Source organism: Jatropha curcas, chromosome 11 (assembly GCF_041381405.1).
Source record: "Jatropha curcas cultivar XTBG-Jc1 chromosome 11, XTBG_Jcur_1.0, whole genome shotgun sequence".
Classification (NCBI taxonomy): Eukaryota; Viridiplantae; Streptophyta; class Magnoliopsida; order Malpighiales; family Euphorbiaceae; genus Jatropha; species Jatropha curcas.
Window position 1 is genome coordinate 1,116,248 of NC_143161.1, and position 16,465 is coordinate 1,132,712.

General features: G+C 36.6%; 3 protein-coding genes across 5 annotated transcripts; 2 read left to right on the top strand and 1 right to left on the bottom strand.

The window, feature by feature from the left end:
* Positions 1-2,341: 2,341 nt before the first annotated feature.
* Positions 2,342-11,334, top strand: VAL3 (VP1/ABI3-like 3). The gene is made up of 14 exons (XM_037641646.2): positions 2,342-2,765; positions 4,460-4,541; positions 4,673-4,771; positions 5,033-5,360; positions 5,503-5,842; positions 6,038-6,134; positions 7,009-7,183; positions 7,490-7,569; positions 7,978-8,025; positions 8,121-8,381; positions 8,870-8,919; positions 9,338-9,451; positions 9,922-9,992; positions 10,158-11,334. Exons 1-14 carry the CDS (start codon positions 2,629-2,631, stop codon positions 10,928-10,930), a joined length of 2,655 nt encoding a protein of 884 aa, XP_037497574.1. The 5' UTR covers positions 2,342-2,628; the 3' UTR covers positions 10,931-11,334.
* A 661-nt stretch (positions 11,335-11,995) lies between these two features.
* On the top strand, positions 11,996-13,322 carry SYP125 (syntaxin of plants 125). The gene has a single exon (XM_012236120.4). It carries the CDS (start codon positions 12,236-12,238, stop codon positions 13,142-13,144), a length of 909 nt encoding a protein of 302 aa, XP_012091510.1. The 5' UTR covers positions 11,996-12,235; the 3' UTR covers positions 13,145-13,322.
* Positions 13,323-14,335: 1,013 nt separating this feature from the next.
* LOC105649471 (vacuolar protein sorting-associated protein 28 homolog 2) lies at positions 14,336-16,087 on the bottom strand. Of its 3 annotated transcripts, none has more exons than XM_012236121.4 (2): positions 15,944-16,087; positions 14,336-15,252 (listed from the first exon to the last, which is right to left on the bottom strand). In XM_012236121.4, exon 2 carries the CDS (start codon positions 15,141-15,143, stop codon positions 14,514-14,516), a length of 630 nt encoding a protein of 209 aa, XP_012091511.1. In that variant the 5' UTR covers positions 15,144-15,252; positions 15,944-16,087; the 3' UTR covers positions 14,336-14,513.
* Between the last annotated feature and the right edge of the window lie 378 nt (positions 16,088-16,465).

The following is a 16,465-nucleotide window of genomic DNA, read 5'->3' on the forward strand; positions in this document are numbered from 1 at the left end:
GAACTTTTCTTTTCTTTTCTTTTCTTTTCTTTATTTAACTATATAAGCAATTATTATGAAGATCTATACAAATTGCATTCAGAAATGTGAACTTACGTGCTGTATGTAACGAAACAAACAGCAGTAGAAACTGGAAAACACCAAAACACTCGAATTTTGCAGTAAAAATCCCTAACAAGATCAACCCATTACAAGCCAAAACCCAACAATAAAAAAAATAAAATAAACACAGTAGCGATGAAGAGTTGTGCAATTACCTGAAATTTGACAGCAGATGGAAATGATTTAATGCATACGTTGAGAATGACAACTAACAAGCGCAACCCAGAGCCCGATATTAATAAAAAGGCAACAGAAACTCTGAATGTATTAAATACATTCTATAAATGGATTAGGGTTCTAGTTTTTCAATCCTCAGAACCTGAAAATATCATACTTCTTATTCCAAATAATATATGCAACTTAAGTTAAAGAGAAGATGAATTTGTTTTAACTTTACGGAAAAAGTAAAAAATTTTGAAATCTGTAGTTATCTATACTACCTTTTTTTTTTTTTTCTAAAAAATGGAAAACATATTTTCTATTATAAGCACCTAGCAAACACCGTGCCTTGAAATGACTTGGTCTGTTTTGGGTGAAACATCATTATAGAACAACAGTAGTAGAATTTAAGAATCAAAGGTTTTGTTATATCTTATCCATGGCTTTGTTTTTTTCCTTCTAAAAGTGAAGACAAACTGAAAGGCAAATTCAACCATATTCCCACAAAACTACATGAAAACCCACAAATCAACTCCATTTCCTATAATTGAACGACATAGCAGTTTTAACGTAAGTGTCAAAATCAAGAACAATTTGCGTGACGAACGAGTCAATCCATAATTATTAATAATATAAACCTTCTTCATTTCTACTCTTACTACTTTTTTTTTTTGTTCGGATATAACTTTATGCTCAAACCAAGAGTGATATTCAAGTCAAGAGTGATATTCAAGTAAAACTCTTCTAACAACGACAAGTCTAGATTTCGGAACTCTTTTACTACTTTTGCTTATGCTTACCCTAATAATTAATCTATCCAATTTGTATCTGCATGTGGCAGTCCGTCATTTTATGCTGTTAGTTCCAATTTTCTCCTAGGAAGTTTAAACAAACAACAAGATAAACAAATTAACATTGTTAGACGTGGCCGAGATATATAGTATATACATGCTTATCCTACAGTCCTTTATGATACCTATCATTTAATTATTTTCATTTTTAGTATTTATCACATACATAAGATTTTAACGTATGCTTAATTGTCTCTAATTACATACTCTCTGGAGATTTCCGTGCTTAGTCTTGCATTTAACATGCTAACTAATGCCAATCTAGCTTGCAATAATTAGACCCTCAACGTCCCTTTTAAGTTCTTTGCAATAAATATATATATTTTTTTCTTTTCATAACCTATTACTTCACTGTTCACACACATAAGGATTCAAATTCCTAATCGTTGCATGCAAGTTTCAACTTTAGATGGGCCATCTTCTCTTTGGATGTAGAGGAACGTTGCTTTCCCTCGGATCAATAATTTGAACCCACAAACAAAATAGCTTGAAAACTGCAATATCTTTTCCCACTAGCAATCCCAACTGACCTCTTCTGTTAAGGAAACAAAAATCATTTTCCACGCTGCGTCAACTGGATATTAATTTCTCAAAAACCCTAAAAAATCATCACGTTATTATACTTTTATTTGTATAATTATATTTATTGAATATATACTCTTTGAGTACAAATTTGCAAGAGGACGACATTTTACATGGGAGGGGATAGGGAGATAATCGAATCCTTGTAAGGCTTTTAACCAGTGATTCCATAAATACGTGTTGTATCATGCAGGCAAGCTTTAGTACATACAGTTAAAAAGCACTGGCCAAAAACAAAATAGACGGTTCCTATATATGTTCCTACTTGCTGGTTTGCAGTTGTTTTTTCAACCTTAAAAGCAAGCAAAGCAAAGCGCGTGTCGAAGAACCTTGTGCTATACGTGATTGCATGACTCTTGCTGGCGGGGACCACGCATTCATTCTTCACATTACCTTTCTTCTATTGTAGAAATAAGACTATTCTCCTCGCGGGGGTATTTTTGTCAAAACAAGTCAAACTCAGTAATTTGGAATTTCGTATCCAAAGTGACCAACGAGGACAAGAAAATAAAAAATAAAAAAAAAACGACAACGCCAAGAATGAGGGCAGTAGGCCACGACTCGACGTGTTTAAATCCTCATAAATATTCATTCACACGCGCATGTTTGTGTATGTATATATACGCACTTCCGATATACAATAAAATAAAGACACATTTATTATCTCTCACTAACAAAATAACAATTCCTTTTCCTCCTCTCTTCTCTCTCTTGAAAAACCCTCTCTGATATTACTCCTTTAACTCCGCATGATTGAACAGATCAGGCCGTAAAAACCATTTCGACTCTCATTTTCTGCTTTCTTTCTCTTACTTCTTTTTGCTCTACGACTTGCAGGATTTTGAATTTTTGGAGGGTTACTTGTTAGTGTCTCGCTGTTTGTTTGTTTGTATGTACCTTTGGTTTTTCATTTTTGAAAAGTGAACAAGTTTCGATGTCTACTGCTGCTCCTTCTTCTTCGTCTTCTTCGGCGTCTAAGAAATGCTTCAATTTGGATTGTACGGACTTCAAATCCAGGAAAGGTTGGCGGCTTCGTTCCGGAGAGTTTGCTGAGCTTTGTGATCGATGCGCGTGAGTTGTTGACTGCTTCACTGTAATTTTTTTTAGTGTGGTTTATTTGAATTTTGGCTTTTTGTGTCAATTTTGGTTTTAATTTCGAGGTTTGTTAGTTTGGCGGGTTTGATTGAGGGTGAATTTAAGACTATACTTGTTAGAGATACGTTAGTGGCTTTTTGTTTTGTTACTTGCTAAATTTAGGAAGTTGTTATAGTTCTCCAGCTGGAAATTGGGGTTTATTGCGAGGTTAATTTGGAAAAATTGGCTTTGGCTCAAGCTTTGTGCCGAAGTGAATGTGCTTTAGTGTATAGCCTTCTCATTTTTTTTTACTGAAGTGCTGTATCAAATGACAATGGAATTTTCTCATATATTTATGCGTGTTTCTAACTGTAACTTTTCCTTTCTGATCATTTATTTTGTTGAACATAATGTCAGTTTCTTAATTAGACATATGAGTTGTCCCTTCTATGTTAGCTGTGGGTCATCTTCCCTCCTCATACTTCAAATAAATTATCTACCCATATCTCATGATGGACCTGTTGAGAGGATGACAAACTGCTGTCAAAGATTGGTAGAATATGTGAGATTGGTTTGTAGAAATGCCTGGATGATATTATTCTTGCCTTTAGTATTTGGTCTGATTCTTACTTCAGCTAGAATGCTCTTAATTTTCATTTTAGTTTTTATCCTTTATTTTTCTGGGATTTGGGTCTTCAACTGCAGAGGAGAGAAGGAAACATTCCTTCAGCTAATGACAAAGAGTTACTCATTGAGGAAAAGCCAGAGTATTCTAGTTACAACAAAACATGCTGGAGAGAGAAGAAGATTGGTACTCTAGGAAATAGGAAAACTCAATGTCTCAAACAGGCTTTCAATTCATCAATGTTTAGATGACAACATGTCTGGCATTTTGATGGAATTTGATTGCTCAAGAATCATCATTGGTTATCTGCTGGTACATCAAAGGCTGTGGCAACTCTTTTATCTAATTGAAGTTTGTGATATTCCTTTGCCGCTCCTCTTGGTCCTTTGACCACTGACTTAACCTTTTTATACATGTTGCCTCATACCTACAATATCATTTAGAATTATGCTGACAATATATTTTCCAAACCACAGTCCTAATAAAATATGAAATTAGCTCACAAATCATCGTTCCATATGCATGTTAAGTTTGGGAGACAAAATATGTAGTAAGGTGAACGTCCATTCATTAGTCTGAATGGCTTGAGCTTTTGAATGCAATTTTTGTGACTGTCTTGCTGTCCCTGAAGTTGGTCTTATTACCATGCAGCTTGAAAAGGGCTAACTTTTCGGTTATCAACTTCTGTATAGGTTTGGACTTATCTTGGCTTCAGTTTAATATGAATGTTTGTAGCTTGGTACAGTTCTGTTGACCTTAGAGTATTATTTTGTTGGCGATTACCTTACTTATTAGCAATTAAACCTTAGCTGGGTTGATGTGGTATGGAGTTGGTTGTTTTCAAGTGGGCGTCTCTATCCATCTCTCTTAAAATTATTGTTCAACAAATGGTTATCTTAGTACATTGGATGAGAAACATATGCTTGAATAGTCATTACCTTCTATTTCTTTGTTTATTATGTTTTTCCATTGCACTTTTGTATTTTGAGATTTTGGTGTCTTTTATTTTATTTTATTTTTGCTGTTCAGTTAACAATACAATTAACTTTGGTTATGTATGATTTAGTTCTACTTATGAGGAGGGGAGATTCTGTGAGATTTTCCATATGAATGCCACTGGTTGGAGATGTTGTGAATCTTGTGGGAAGGTAAGCAGAAAACTTTTCTTGTTGAGTTGTATGCTTTCTGTGCTCTGTTAAAATATCAAATATGCAGTGGAAGTTTCCAAATTTATTCTGATTCTAGTGCAAGTCACTTTATGGACAATTTCTTACTGCAGCGAGTTCATTGTGGATGCATTGTTTCAAATCATGCATTTATGCTACTGGATGCTGGAGGGATTGAGTGCATGGCATGTGCAAGAAAAAATGTTGTTTTGGTAAGGAATCATTTTAATCTTTCATAAAACTCCTAACTCTGTACTAATTATAGTCTGATAAATCTGTTTTTATTTTGTTTTGCTAATATATTCATATAATTGAGACTGTTTTGGGGCTATGCTTGCAGTAAAGAACATGAGCTTTGTTTGATTAATAAAATGGAAGCTAATGGCACTTTTCGCTAAATGAATCAAATATCTAATTAACCATGTACATTAGTGGTACAATAGATTAACTCTGTTCCATACTGTATGTGCCAGACATCAAGTACTGCATGGCCACCTTCGATATTTTACAATAGTCCTTTATCTGAGAGATTTAAAGACGTTTCTGTCAAAAATTGGAGTCAGTTAGCGGGGTCAGGTCCAGTACCATGGCGGCAAGCACCCAGTTTGTTCAATTCTTCTATTTCTCATTCCGATGGGCATCCCAGAACACTCTATGAAATTGACAGGCTTCATGCGGGTGAAAGATCAACTCTCCCTTCTCTAGAAAAAGGGAGAATAGAGGATTTTTCTGAAAGATTAATAAATGGGAACCTGAAGCTTGGTACACGTGCACGGGATATAGTTGAGAATGGTAATGCAGGTACAGATCACTTACCTGCAATTTTTATGCTACTTGTAGGAAAGAAATGTGTGATAATTTGGCATTTTCCCCATAGCTATGCTAGAGAAATAGATGAACAAATTTGGTAGCTGCAAAACCTTATTTGAACATCCTGTTGCAGGAACCAGTAGTGAGGAGAAACCTGGTTCTTGCTTAGGTATATCGCATCAACCGTCTCTAAGGGAGGATCCATCTGCTCCACAATTTGGAATGCCTCTACCTTTCACATCTCTCAATGAACCAAATGGTCAAATTGGTGGTTCTGGAACTCCTTTACGGCAACCTGCTCCACCTTTGCTTGCTAAGCAATTTCATGGTAATTTGCACGGTGGAGTCGACTCATCACCTGATACTCATATTCGCAATGGAAGGCCTCGAGCAGATGCTCGTGCAAGAAGCCAATTACTCCCTCGTTACTGGCCCAGGTTTACAGATGAAGAGCTACAACAGATTTCTGGAAAGTATCCTTTGATTCAATAATTTATGAATTTGAGGCATTTTATATTTGTGAACTCTAATTCTTAAAACTAGTTAATTAAACTCATGAACACGCATGGGGTCAAGGGGATGGGCTGACTTTATTCTGTTCTTTTCATAACAGGCTTTGCCTTTCTTTTTCTTTACAACTATGCAATCTATCCTTAACCATATTAAAGTTCAAATTCTGTAATCACTCCTTTGTTTGAGAAAATGTTGAGCGCTAGTGATGCTGGGCGAATTGGGCGTTTGGTGCTGCCGAAAAAATGTGCTGAGGTTAGTAAACATGCCACCCTGCTCAACCCTTCACTTTTTCCACTATCCAGCTTTCTATTCTGAATTGTTCTATATTAGAGAAGGTTGATGAGATGCATATTGTGGTCAACAAGCAGAACATAATGATTTCTTTTCTGATTGATACACACACACACACACACACACACACACACACACACCCCATTGATTTCATTCTAGGTAGAGTGTTGTTCACTGGATTAGGACTACATTCATGCTTAAGTTGATTGCTAAATCCTTTTTTTATTCTCTGTATAATGCTGTCATATTTACTACTTTAACTTCATCTTATGGACCAAGGAGTCGCTGAATATAAAATCTTTCAAGTGATTGACCAAACTGCAGAATATGGTATGGGCATGTCAATGTACACCAGAATGTTTTTGCAGGCTCCCATATTCTGTTGAATGATTCTATCCTGGGAACTGTCTGTTGATAGTGGATTCTAAATACACTTTTGAGCAGGTTTAGACTTGAATGTAAGTAGAAAGGGGAATTAATGATAAGTTGATAACTTAAGATGATCTCCATAATGACCATGAATCGAGCCCATACTTTTAATTTCTTTTTTGAATTTTCCCGGTGATTTCTTTGTTGAATATTCTGTAACTGTCTTATTAAAATATATGCAATGCTCATGTGGGGTGTTGTGCATTTGATTCTTGTGAAACCTCATATTTTGAGGAAACTCAAGTGCCTGGCTTTTCAATGAGACAGCTTATAGGCTGATTACGTATTTGCATGAAGAATAAGTTAGTAAATTTTGCCTCCCTTGCTTTTCTTTTTGGCTTCAGTATCATTTTCTTTCTCGATGATTCTTCAATAGAATCAATACTGATTTTCTTACTTTGGACAGGCTTATTTTCCGCCCATCTCACATCCTGAAGGATTGCCTCTTAAGGTCCAGGATTCTAAAGGCAAAGAATGGATATTTCAATTCCGCTTCTGGCCTAACAATAATAGTAGAATGTATGTTCTTGAGGGGGTAACTCCTTGCATACAGAATATGCGGTTGCAAGCTGGCGATATAGGTAACTACCAAATTGAGTGGAAGTAATAGTCAAAAGTTACCTACTTCAAAATTTGGGGATGATTATATTCTCTGCATTATACTAGTTTTCTTATTTTGAGATCTTTTGGATATAGTTGACAATGACAAGGCTTACATCTAGTGAGAATTGTTGCCTTTTAGTTTTGGTTTTTTTCTTTTACTTGTCCGGCTCCTTAATCTTTGAATTCATCTTCCTTGTGATGTGGTGCCAACTTTTGTTGAAGTACTGGTTCGTGGTTTTCGAGTTCTCTGTTACTGGGTCTGAAATTTGTTTTTGTTTCCTCAGTAACATTTAGTCGACTAGAGCCAGAAGGAAAATTGGTTATGGGATTCAGAAAGGCTTCAACTGCTCCATCATCTGATCAGGTATGACCTTGTCAAATTTCATAGTATCTTTTCAGATGTCTACTTTTGCATGCCAGAGCACAAGGACAGGGACAAATGAAAGTCCCTCAACTGTTTTTTTGGATGTATTGCTAGCGCAGTTAGATATCCCTAAGCTTATGGCATCATTATGTGCATAGTTTGTGCATCGTCCATCTTGTCATAGATAAAAACAAGTGTATGCATGCTTGTTTAAGAAATATTAATCGATCTAATCATTAATCTTCTAATATCAATAGTATTATGCCGTGCTGTTTAGTTTGTGCATTTCTTACAGTCTGGAAAAGATGTAAACAGTTATTGATTTAGTTATTGATTTGCTGCTTTAGATTTAATTTTGAGATGAATTAAGCCAATAGATTAACCCATATTCTGTATTTTCATTTTCAGGATAATGATACAAGTAAGACTAGTAATGGTCTTTCTGCAAATAGAGATGTTAGTACTGCAAAGCCTTTTATGGTGAAGTTGCTTTAACCTTTTATCATTTAAAAGATAAATTGGAATAACCCCGTTTTTTATCAACTGAACAGGCTGAATTTGCTGATCCCAGTCCTTGGTCTAAAGTAGACAAGTCAGGATACATAGCTAAAGAAGTTCTTGAAGCAAAATCATCAATCAAAAAGAGGAAAAGCAGCACATTGGGTTCTAAGAGTAAGCGCCTGAGAATTGAAAATGAAGACATGATAGAACTGAAGCTAACATGGGAAGAAGCACAAGGACTGCTGCGCCCCCCTCCCGACCATATTCCTAGTGTTGTGGTGATTGAAGGATTTGAGTTAGAGGAATATGAGGTTTGGTTTCTTCCGTATTCGATAGAAATTTGTCCCAGTGATCACCATTATCTTTTTCTTTTTAGCCATCTTCCAGCGTGCTTGATTTTACAGCCAGTTTCAATAGATTACTTGAATCATATGACCCTGTTGCCATTGACTGTTGGCATATTTGTTTAATTCTAGAATGGCCTTCTTTTGTCGCATTGAATTTTAGGCAAATGATACTGAGACACAAAGGAGTAAAACAATGCAAAAGTATCAAAGAAAGACTCCTTTATTTTGTACCACATATAAATAAGAATTCCTAACTGTTGCATGGTTTCACACTTGTTATCATCAATCCTTGTTTGGCTTGACTTAATCTTTATCAGAGCATTAATTGAAAATTCCTTAAAATTGTTATTATGTTTGGATGAAGAGTTTGAACATGCATTAGTGCATCTTTATCACGTTATACCTTGTCAGACTTCCGTTCTGTTTCCACACTCACTTGTGTTCTATTACAGGATGCCCCAATTCTTGGGAAGCCAACAGTTTTTGCAACTGATAATTCGGGGTAAGTTACTTGGGCAGTTCAGCATCATTTGGCTCATCAGCTCATGCAATGATTTATATACGTTCTTTACAGACATAGACTTGATCTTTTATTCTTCGTGGCATTCTCTATTGAAGAGAATCCTTGCTATTGTACCTGGTTAAGACTCTAAATCTTTTATGATACGGGGTGTTTTTCTTGGAGAATATTTACATGTCTCATCTTTTGTGGAGCCTTAGCCTTTTTGGAACTTTGAATTTATTGACCATTGTGGGTTTTTTTCATAATTGTTGATATAAATAGGGGATAACATGTTAGCATTATAATCTTTTTTCTGCTGTCAAATTACGAAGATGAATGCAGGTTTGTTTTATTGCCGTGATTTTAAAAGTTTTCCTTGTTGTAAGTTGTAACATTTTCTCATCTTTTTTCTCGTCAGTCAAAAGATTCAATGGGTTCAATGTGAAGATTGTTTTAAATGGCGCAAATTGCCTGCTGATGCTCTTCTTCCGTCCAAATGGACATGTTCTAGTAACTCCTGGGATCAAGGAAGGTATAACATGCATCCAGCTGTTTTTTCTGATACGTGTCTGTCTCCATATATTCAATAATCTATGCTCTCAAGTTTAAGTGATGCATGGTGAAAAACCATATAGTTTTTCATCCCTCATAAGATGTAAACATGCATTTGAAGGGTAAACTTGTCGATTGAAATTGTGTTCACTTCACTGGATGATTTCTGCTTCTATGATGGGTGTTAAAAGCTTATGAAAGATCATTGGACTGTGCTGTATGAAACTTCTGTCATGGAAAGGAGCCAACTTTTTGGGACTTTTAGATGGGTTCTTGCTTGTTATGTTGTAATGTGTTTTTATATAAATGGTAAAATGGACTAAGCCCATGTTCTACTTTCTTTTGTCTCTGAGATGGACAAACAACAGTGTAAAGTTTGACAGCATCTGAAATTCTGCGAATTGTCATCTTTGAGTATTGTGTTCACTATTTCTATCCTTCTGTCACCAGATCATTTTGTTCAGCAGCTCAAGAATTGACAGCAGAGCAGCTTGAAGATCTGCTACCTTCTTGTCATATAGGTATAAATTACCTGGAATGGTTTTTCCGTTTCATCTTTTCTACATGCTCAAGTTTACTTGCATATTGATGATTTAAAATGCTCTCTCTTGTTCAAATGGTGGTACCTTGTACTTTCTGCCCCAACTGCTGAATTTTCAATTTTTATCACGGTTGTGAAAAAGCAGCTGCTTCCAAGAAAATGAAGGCTTCTAAACAGGATGTTGATAATGTTGAAGCACTGGAGGGGCTTGACACTCTTGCCAACCTAGCTATTTTAGGAGAGAATGAGGCACTTCCAGCTTCATCCCAAGCCACCACAAAGCACCCACGGCATAGGCCTGGCTGTTCCTGTATTGTTTGCATTCAGCCACCAAGTGGGAAGGGTCCAAAACACAAGCAGACATGCACATGTAATGTGTGCCAAACAGTGAAGCGACGTTTCAAAACCCTAATGATGAAGCGTGAGAAGAAGCAATCGGAGAAAGAAGCAGAAACTACTAGGAAAAAGCAGCAACAAGCTTTACCTGAGAAATTGTTGGATGATGACCCCTCACCATCGACCAACACTGAAAGTAGCAGCCCAGACAAAAAAAAGATGATCAGTGAAGGCTCTGATGATGACCCCAACAAAACTAAATCCTCCACTTCACCTTTTAAAGGTCAAATAGACCTGAATATCCAGCCAGAACGAGAGGAAGAGTTGTCACCTGGTTCAGATTCTGGAAGCATGATGAAGATGCTCCAAGATGCTACTGAGAGGTATCTCAGGCAGCACAGGTTGTTAGTCTCAGACGACGACAATAATATTTCATCAGGTAATCAAGTACTTGCAGGTCATGAAATGGGTGAAAAAATCAGCAATGGCGTTGTGCTTGGCAACGGTCATCAAGATTCTGACAAAGATCATCCTGCAACTTTCTCAGTGAAAGTGTCTGCGACCTCTCCAGCCACTGGATAGTTATGCCTTTAATTATGAAATGCTGTATTGACTGTCCATGTAGGACTTGGGAGCTGAATCCGAGGATTATTTATCTTTGTACGTTTATACATCGGTATGGCGCTTCTTTGGTCTGTACATACAAGTAGAGAGGTAGGAAGAGTGGGCAACATGGTTGAGAAACCGATAATTTTGCTGATTCACATTCATATGTGATCTTCTCTACTGTAATATAAGCGAATGCTAATTAGTTTAGAGGGAAAGAATGACGATAACAAGTGGTAGTAGGTTGAAGCTATGTACTTCAGTTTAGGAGCTCACTGCTGCCCTGGTTCAGGTTCAGGTTCAGGATCACGAGAATGTAACTAAGCTGTGCCAGTTTTTCACTCGGTGAAATGAGAAATTGCTTCTGTTATTCTAGTTAATTTGCATTATTGCCTTCAAACTTAAAAGTAGTTGAACCGTCTCTTTGCCGAGAATCAGGTTGAATTTGCTCCACCGGCCACCTGACGAGTGGTTCGGGCAGTAAAATGGTGGGCAATCATATTTAATTCAATGTGTGTTTTGTTTGTGTAATTTGCTAAATTCCCATTTTTAACTGAAAATTTGATTGTAAAATCTAAATCTGGAAAAAATGAATTGATGACCCTATGGCGTTTTGATGAATTTTTTTTTCTTTTGAAGAAGACGCTTAAAATATGAGCACATAAGACAAGAATGTGAAATATTTGTTTACCGAAACCACGGCGTTGAAGCATCAATTATTAAAACTTTTGACTTTTATTATGATATGTAGCTCTTGTTAATTGTTCATAATGAGGACTAATTATGTGTGAAAAATAATATATTAATAGTAATAAGAATTAATAAACAAAAGGAGCAGGGTTGTCCATTAGTTAAATGACTAGCCACAAGATAATTGAAGAGTTAAGGTTGGATACACAGATTGTAGGTTTTTGTGGTTGAGAGGAAAGCAAAAGAAGACACAGTCAACCTAACCAATGAAAAAGGGAAAGCCACTTATTCAAAAGCTTTCAGGTAAAAGCTTGGTTGGTTATCATCTGATAATAACCTCAAGCCCCTTATAACTTAGTTCCCAACGCCAAAAATAAGGTTGCTTTCCCGATATTCATTTTCTTGGTGACAATTTTGCTGTTGTCGCCTCTTCTCTTCCTCCTCCTTAGGCAGCAAGCAAGAAATGGAGAGGAAGATGATGAACAAAATAAATACAGGCATACTCTATTAGATTTAATACATTCTACTAATTTCATAAAAAAGAAAAAAAAATTGAGGAAGTACATTTGCAGCAGAACAACAAACTCCAAGATGAACGATTTATTTTCAAGTTCTTTCAAGAAATATACTGACCTCAAGCAGCAAACACAGAATGATGATGTGGAGGAAGGAAAGGAGCCTATGAATCTTGATAAATTCTTCGGCGATGTCGAGAATGTTAAGGAAGACATGAAAACCGTAGAAAAGCTCTACAAAAACTTACAAGACGCAAATGAAGAGAGCAAAGTTGCGCATAATGCAAAAACTATGAAAGCTATCCGTTCTCGAATGGACTCTGAAGTTGAGCAAGTCCTGAAACGTGTCAAAATCATCAAAGGAAAGCTTGAAGGTTTAGAACGTTCCAATGCAGCTGCACGGAACATTCCAGGGTGCGGTCCAGGCTCGTCTGCAGATAGAACTAGGACTTCTGTTGTGAGCGGTTTAGGAAAGAAACTAAAAGACCTAATGGATAACTTTCAGGGTTTAAGAGCTAAGATGACAGCTGAATATAAAGAAACTGTTGAACGGAGGTATTTTACTATAACAGGAGAAAAGCCAAGTGAAGAAACTATTGAGAATTTGATAGAAAGTGGAGAAAGTGAAAGTTTCCTGCAGAAAGCTATTCAGGATCAAGGGAGAGGTCAGATTCTTGACACTATATCGGAAATTCAAGAAAGACATGATGCAGTAAAGGAAATAGAAAAGAACTTGATTGAGCTTCATCAGGTTTTCTTGGATATGGCTGCTCTTGTGGAAGCTCAAGGGCACCAACTCAATGACATTGAGAGTCATGTCGCACATGCTAGTTCATTCGTGCGACGAGGGACTGAGCAACTTCAGGAGGCCAGGGAATATCAGAAAAGCTCTAGAAAATGGACTTGCATTGCCATTTATGGTGGAATTGTTGTTGTCATTTTGCTCCTATTGCCACTCTTACCAACAATTTTGTCCCTCTTGTAGAAAGAAGAGAAGTCACAGCTTCTTCAATTCTGAAAATATATGTATATCATTTTCACTGTAATGAAAATTTGTTAGATTGTAAAAAAACTTTGTAAGATTTTGTATTTTATTTCCCAAGATAGTGTTTTAATGTCTCAGACTTACATTCTGACTATAGACGGCAAAACTTGGGATGTTAGTTCAGGAAAAAAATAAAAAATCCAAAATAAATGGTCCGTTGGCATATTGGAGATGTCTGAATTCTGCCTCACTTCCCATGAAACGCCATAGACGAAAACTAGATGAGTTTTTAAGTTTTTATCGAGATACTAGAAAATCATAGGATGAAGAAGAGCAGATTCTTTTTTTCTTTTTACTTCTACCTTACCATTGATCACACATACGTGTATATATATATAGTAGAGATTTCTGTGTAAATCATATCTTCACAACAGTACAAAACTATCAATCTTGCAGCTATGATTGCCAAAAAAACAAGCCAGAATCATCTGAGCTGTTTGAATAGAAGATATTAATATATAATGTGCATGTACAAAAGTTATTATGAACAGCTATCGGAACTTGGCATACAACAGAACCCTACATTTGTTATTAATTTAGTCCTCTTTGGCCCTTAAAATTCTAGAATTTGCTATGATCAAGCAAAAAAGTTACAGGGTCACAATATTTCACATGTGCGCCTGCCGACCTTTGATGTTTTGCTTGATATGCTGTCTGTCAATAGTTAATAATACAGCCACAACAAGGAGATGACAACGGCAATGCGGTCAAACTGTCACCTGTAGATTCATCAGCAAGGGACTTTCAACTAGCTTTCTTTCAATTGCATAAAGTAAGAACAACACAAAGCAACTGCTGTTCCAAAATAATTTCTTCGAACACCCTAGTTTGTCAAATGCAGATAGCCCCAAAGAATCTACAGTCGGCTTCTTTTTAGAACAATGGCAAAGCTATGTGACAGAAGAGGATTTAATTGGGTTTAATTATGTGGCAAATCACCACAAATTACATAACAAGATACTAATAAAATTTCAGCCTACCAACTGCAATTTATGCTGAACAAGATGACATAGAAACCAGCAATTCCCGCTTTGGAAGATTAGAATACTTCACAAATCAAAATGAAAGATGAATGAATATTGAGATACTAAATGGAAGTACAAACAATTTACACAATACAAGACGGCAAAATAATAACAATTTAATGGTTCAGCCATTCCCAAAATGTATAAAACCTGTTACAAAATTAGTAATTCTTCCAACTCATCATCGAGGTTCTACCAAGTTGCAGCAACAAACAAGACAATATGTATTGAATAACCCAGACTCAATGATTGTACCCATTAATTTACAAGCTCAACAAAACCAATCAAGTTCCAGCAGTAGGCAAAGCTGCCATAAAAGAATTATATGAGGACTCCAGATCAAAGTGTAGTTGCCGGGCCTGCTGCTCTGTCAATTCATCTGCTGCCCCCATCTTAGACAGCCTAGAAATCCACTCTTTCATCTTTGTCTTGCCCTCAAAGTCTGGTGGCAAAATGCTCAATTTATTAAGTGAAGCTGAAAGGTCTGATAGCAGCGGATGCACCTGATCCACTGCCACCATATTCAGTTTTAGGGAATCCATGGCTGTAATGAAGTTTTGCACACACTCTGCCACAATGGCAGCTGATGTTGTCGCTGAGGCAGCTGCAGCAGCCCGGTGTTCCACTGTGGCAGGGACCCCTGAGGTCACCAATCGGTTTATGGCAGCTGGACAATCCATCTTGTATGTGTCTGCAAAGCGCTCAATGCTAGGGACTATGTCTTTCAAAGTGGAAGCTAGTGTTTTGAAGTGGGCGATAAGCTTGTGGCATTCGGTTTCATACTCAGATGAGGTGATAATGTCACGAATATAGGCCTTTTCAAGCTTCTCCGTCGCTTTGATTATAGCATAGAGCTCAGCAAAGTTCTCGTACATTTCTCTCTCGCGCTTGTCGTTCCATAGCTTGACCTCCATTGCAAATAGGTACGCTTAACAAATATACTTTCACAATTGGATATATATAAAGGTATATGTGGAGGATTGGAGAAGAGAACGGGACACGCGCAAAGAGCACTAGCCTTCGCTGAAAAACATCCATATATACAGGAAGATAAAACATAATTAGACAAATATTGTCACTTTTGCAAATCCAAAAAACACAGTACAGGCAAACAATTCAAAGCGTGTGATAAAGTCGTCCTATTTATCTGGTTTAATAGATAATGTTTGAACATACATTCCATGGCTATCGCAAAATAGCAAACTAACTATTTCATAGAGTTCATCCAAAATTAAGAAAAAACAAATGCATATTAACTAGAGATAGCAAGCAACGGAAGAAAGAACAGAGAAATGAAAACAGAAACAAGACCCAACTATGCAAATATGCTTACTTTCAACTGATCATGGACCAATACAATACTACTTGTGTATTAATACAGATGAAAAACTTCTATTCACAAGAAATAAAAAAAAAAAAAAAAAAAGGAAAAGGCAAAAGTATAGCAGCTAAAGTTTCCATCTTTTCTCCGATTCTACCGATTTCTCAGAAACCAATGAGACAAACAAACAGATCTTATAATCGCAAATTATAAACCACAAATATAACATCAAACCCCTTTTCAATTATAAAATTAGAAAAGCCCTTTTCAAAGTTTACCTCTAGGTCATCCTAGAGCGAAGAATCCCAAACGTAATACCCATACGGCTTAGAACTCCAAAAAGTACGTAAGACGAACATATATATGATTTGAAAGAGAAAAAGAGGAACTTACAGGAAGTGAAAAACGCGGCTTTGAACAGCGTGAAGGCTCTTTCTCTGGGTTGCAGAGAAGAGAGAGAAAAGAAGGGAGAGAGGGAGATAATGTATTTGTATTATGAGGATTTGGAGAGAGAGAGAGAGACAGAGATGGGGTTGCGTGTGGGCTCGCGTATATTATTATTGCTGCTTACGGCATCTACGTGTAGCAGTTGGGATGAGCAGAAGAGTGAGACACCTCCGTTACGTTCTGTTACGGTGATATGACGCTACATTAGCTTTCATGGCCTCGCATGCCTTTTGTCCAATCATTCCTTTCTATTTATTACGGGCAATCCCGATAATGATCGGATCGAACCCTCTACTTTCCTCCTTACAGTTACCGAATTATTGATCTTTGAAATATGAATTTTATTATTCAATATAAAGATTTTTTCTTATTGTTTAGAAATTTCCAACTTTTTTTTTAATATTAGGGTTGACTCTTCAGTTTGGATGGAAAATATGTTAGGATCCATCGACAAAATTAATTGCCTTA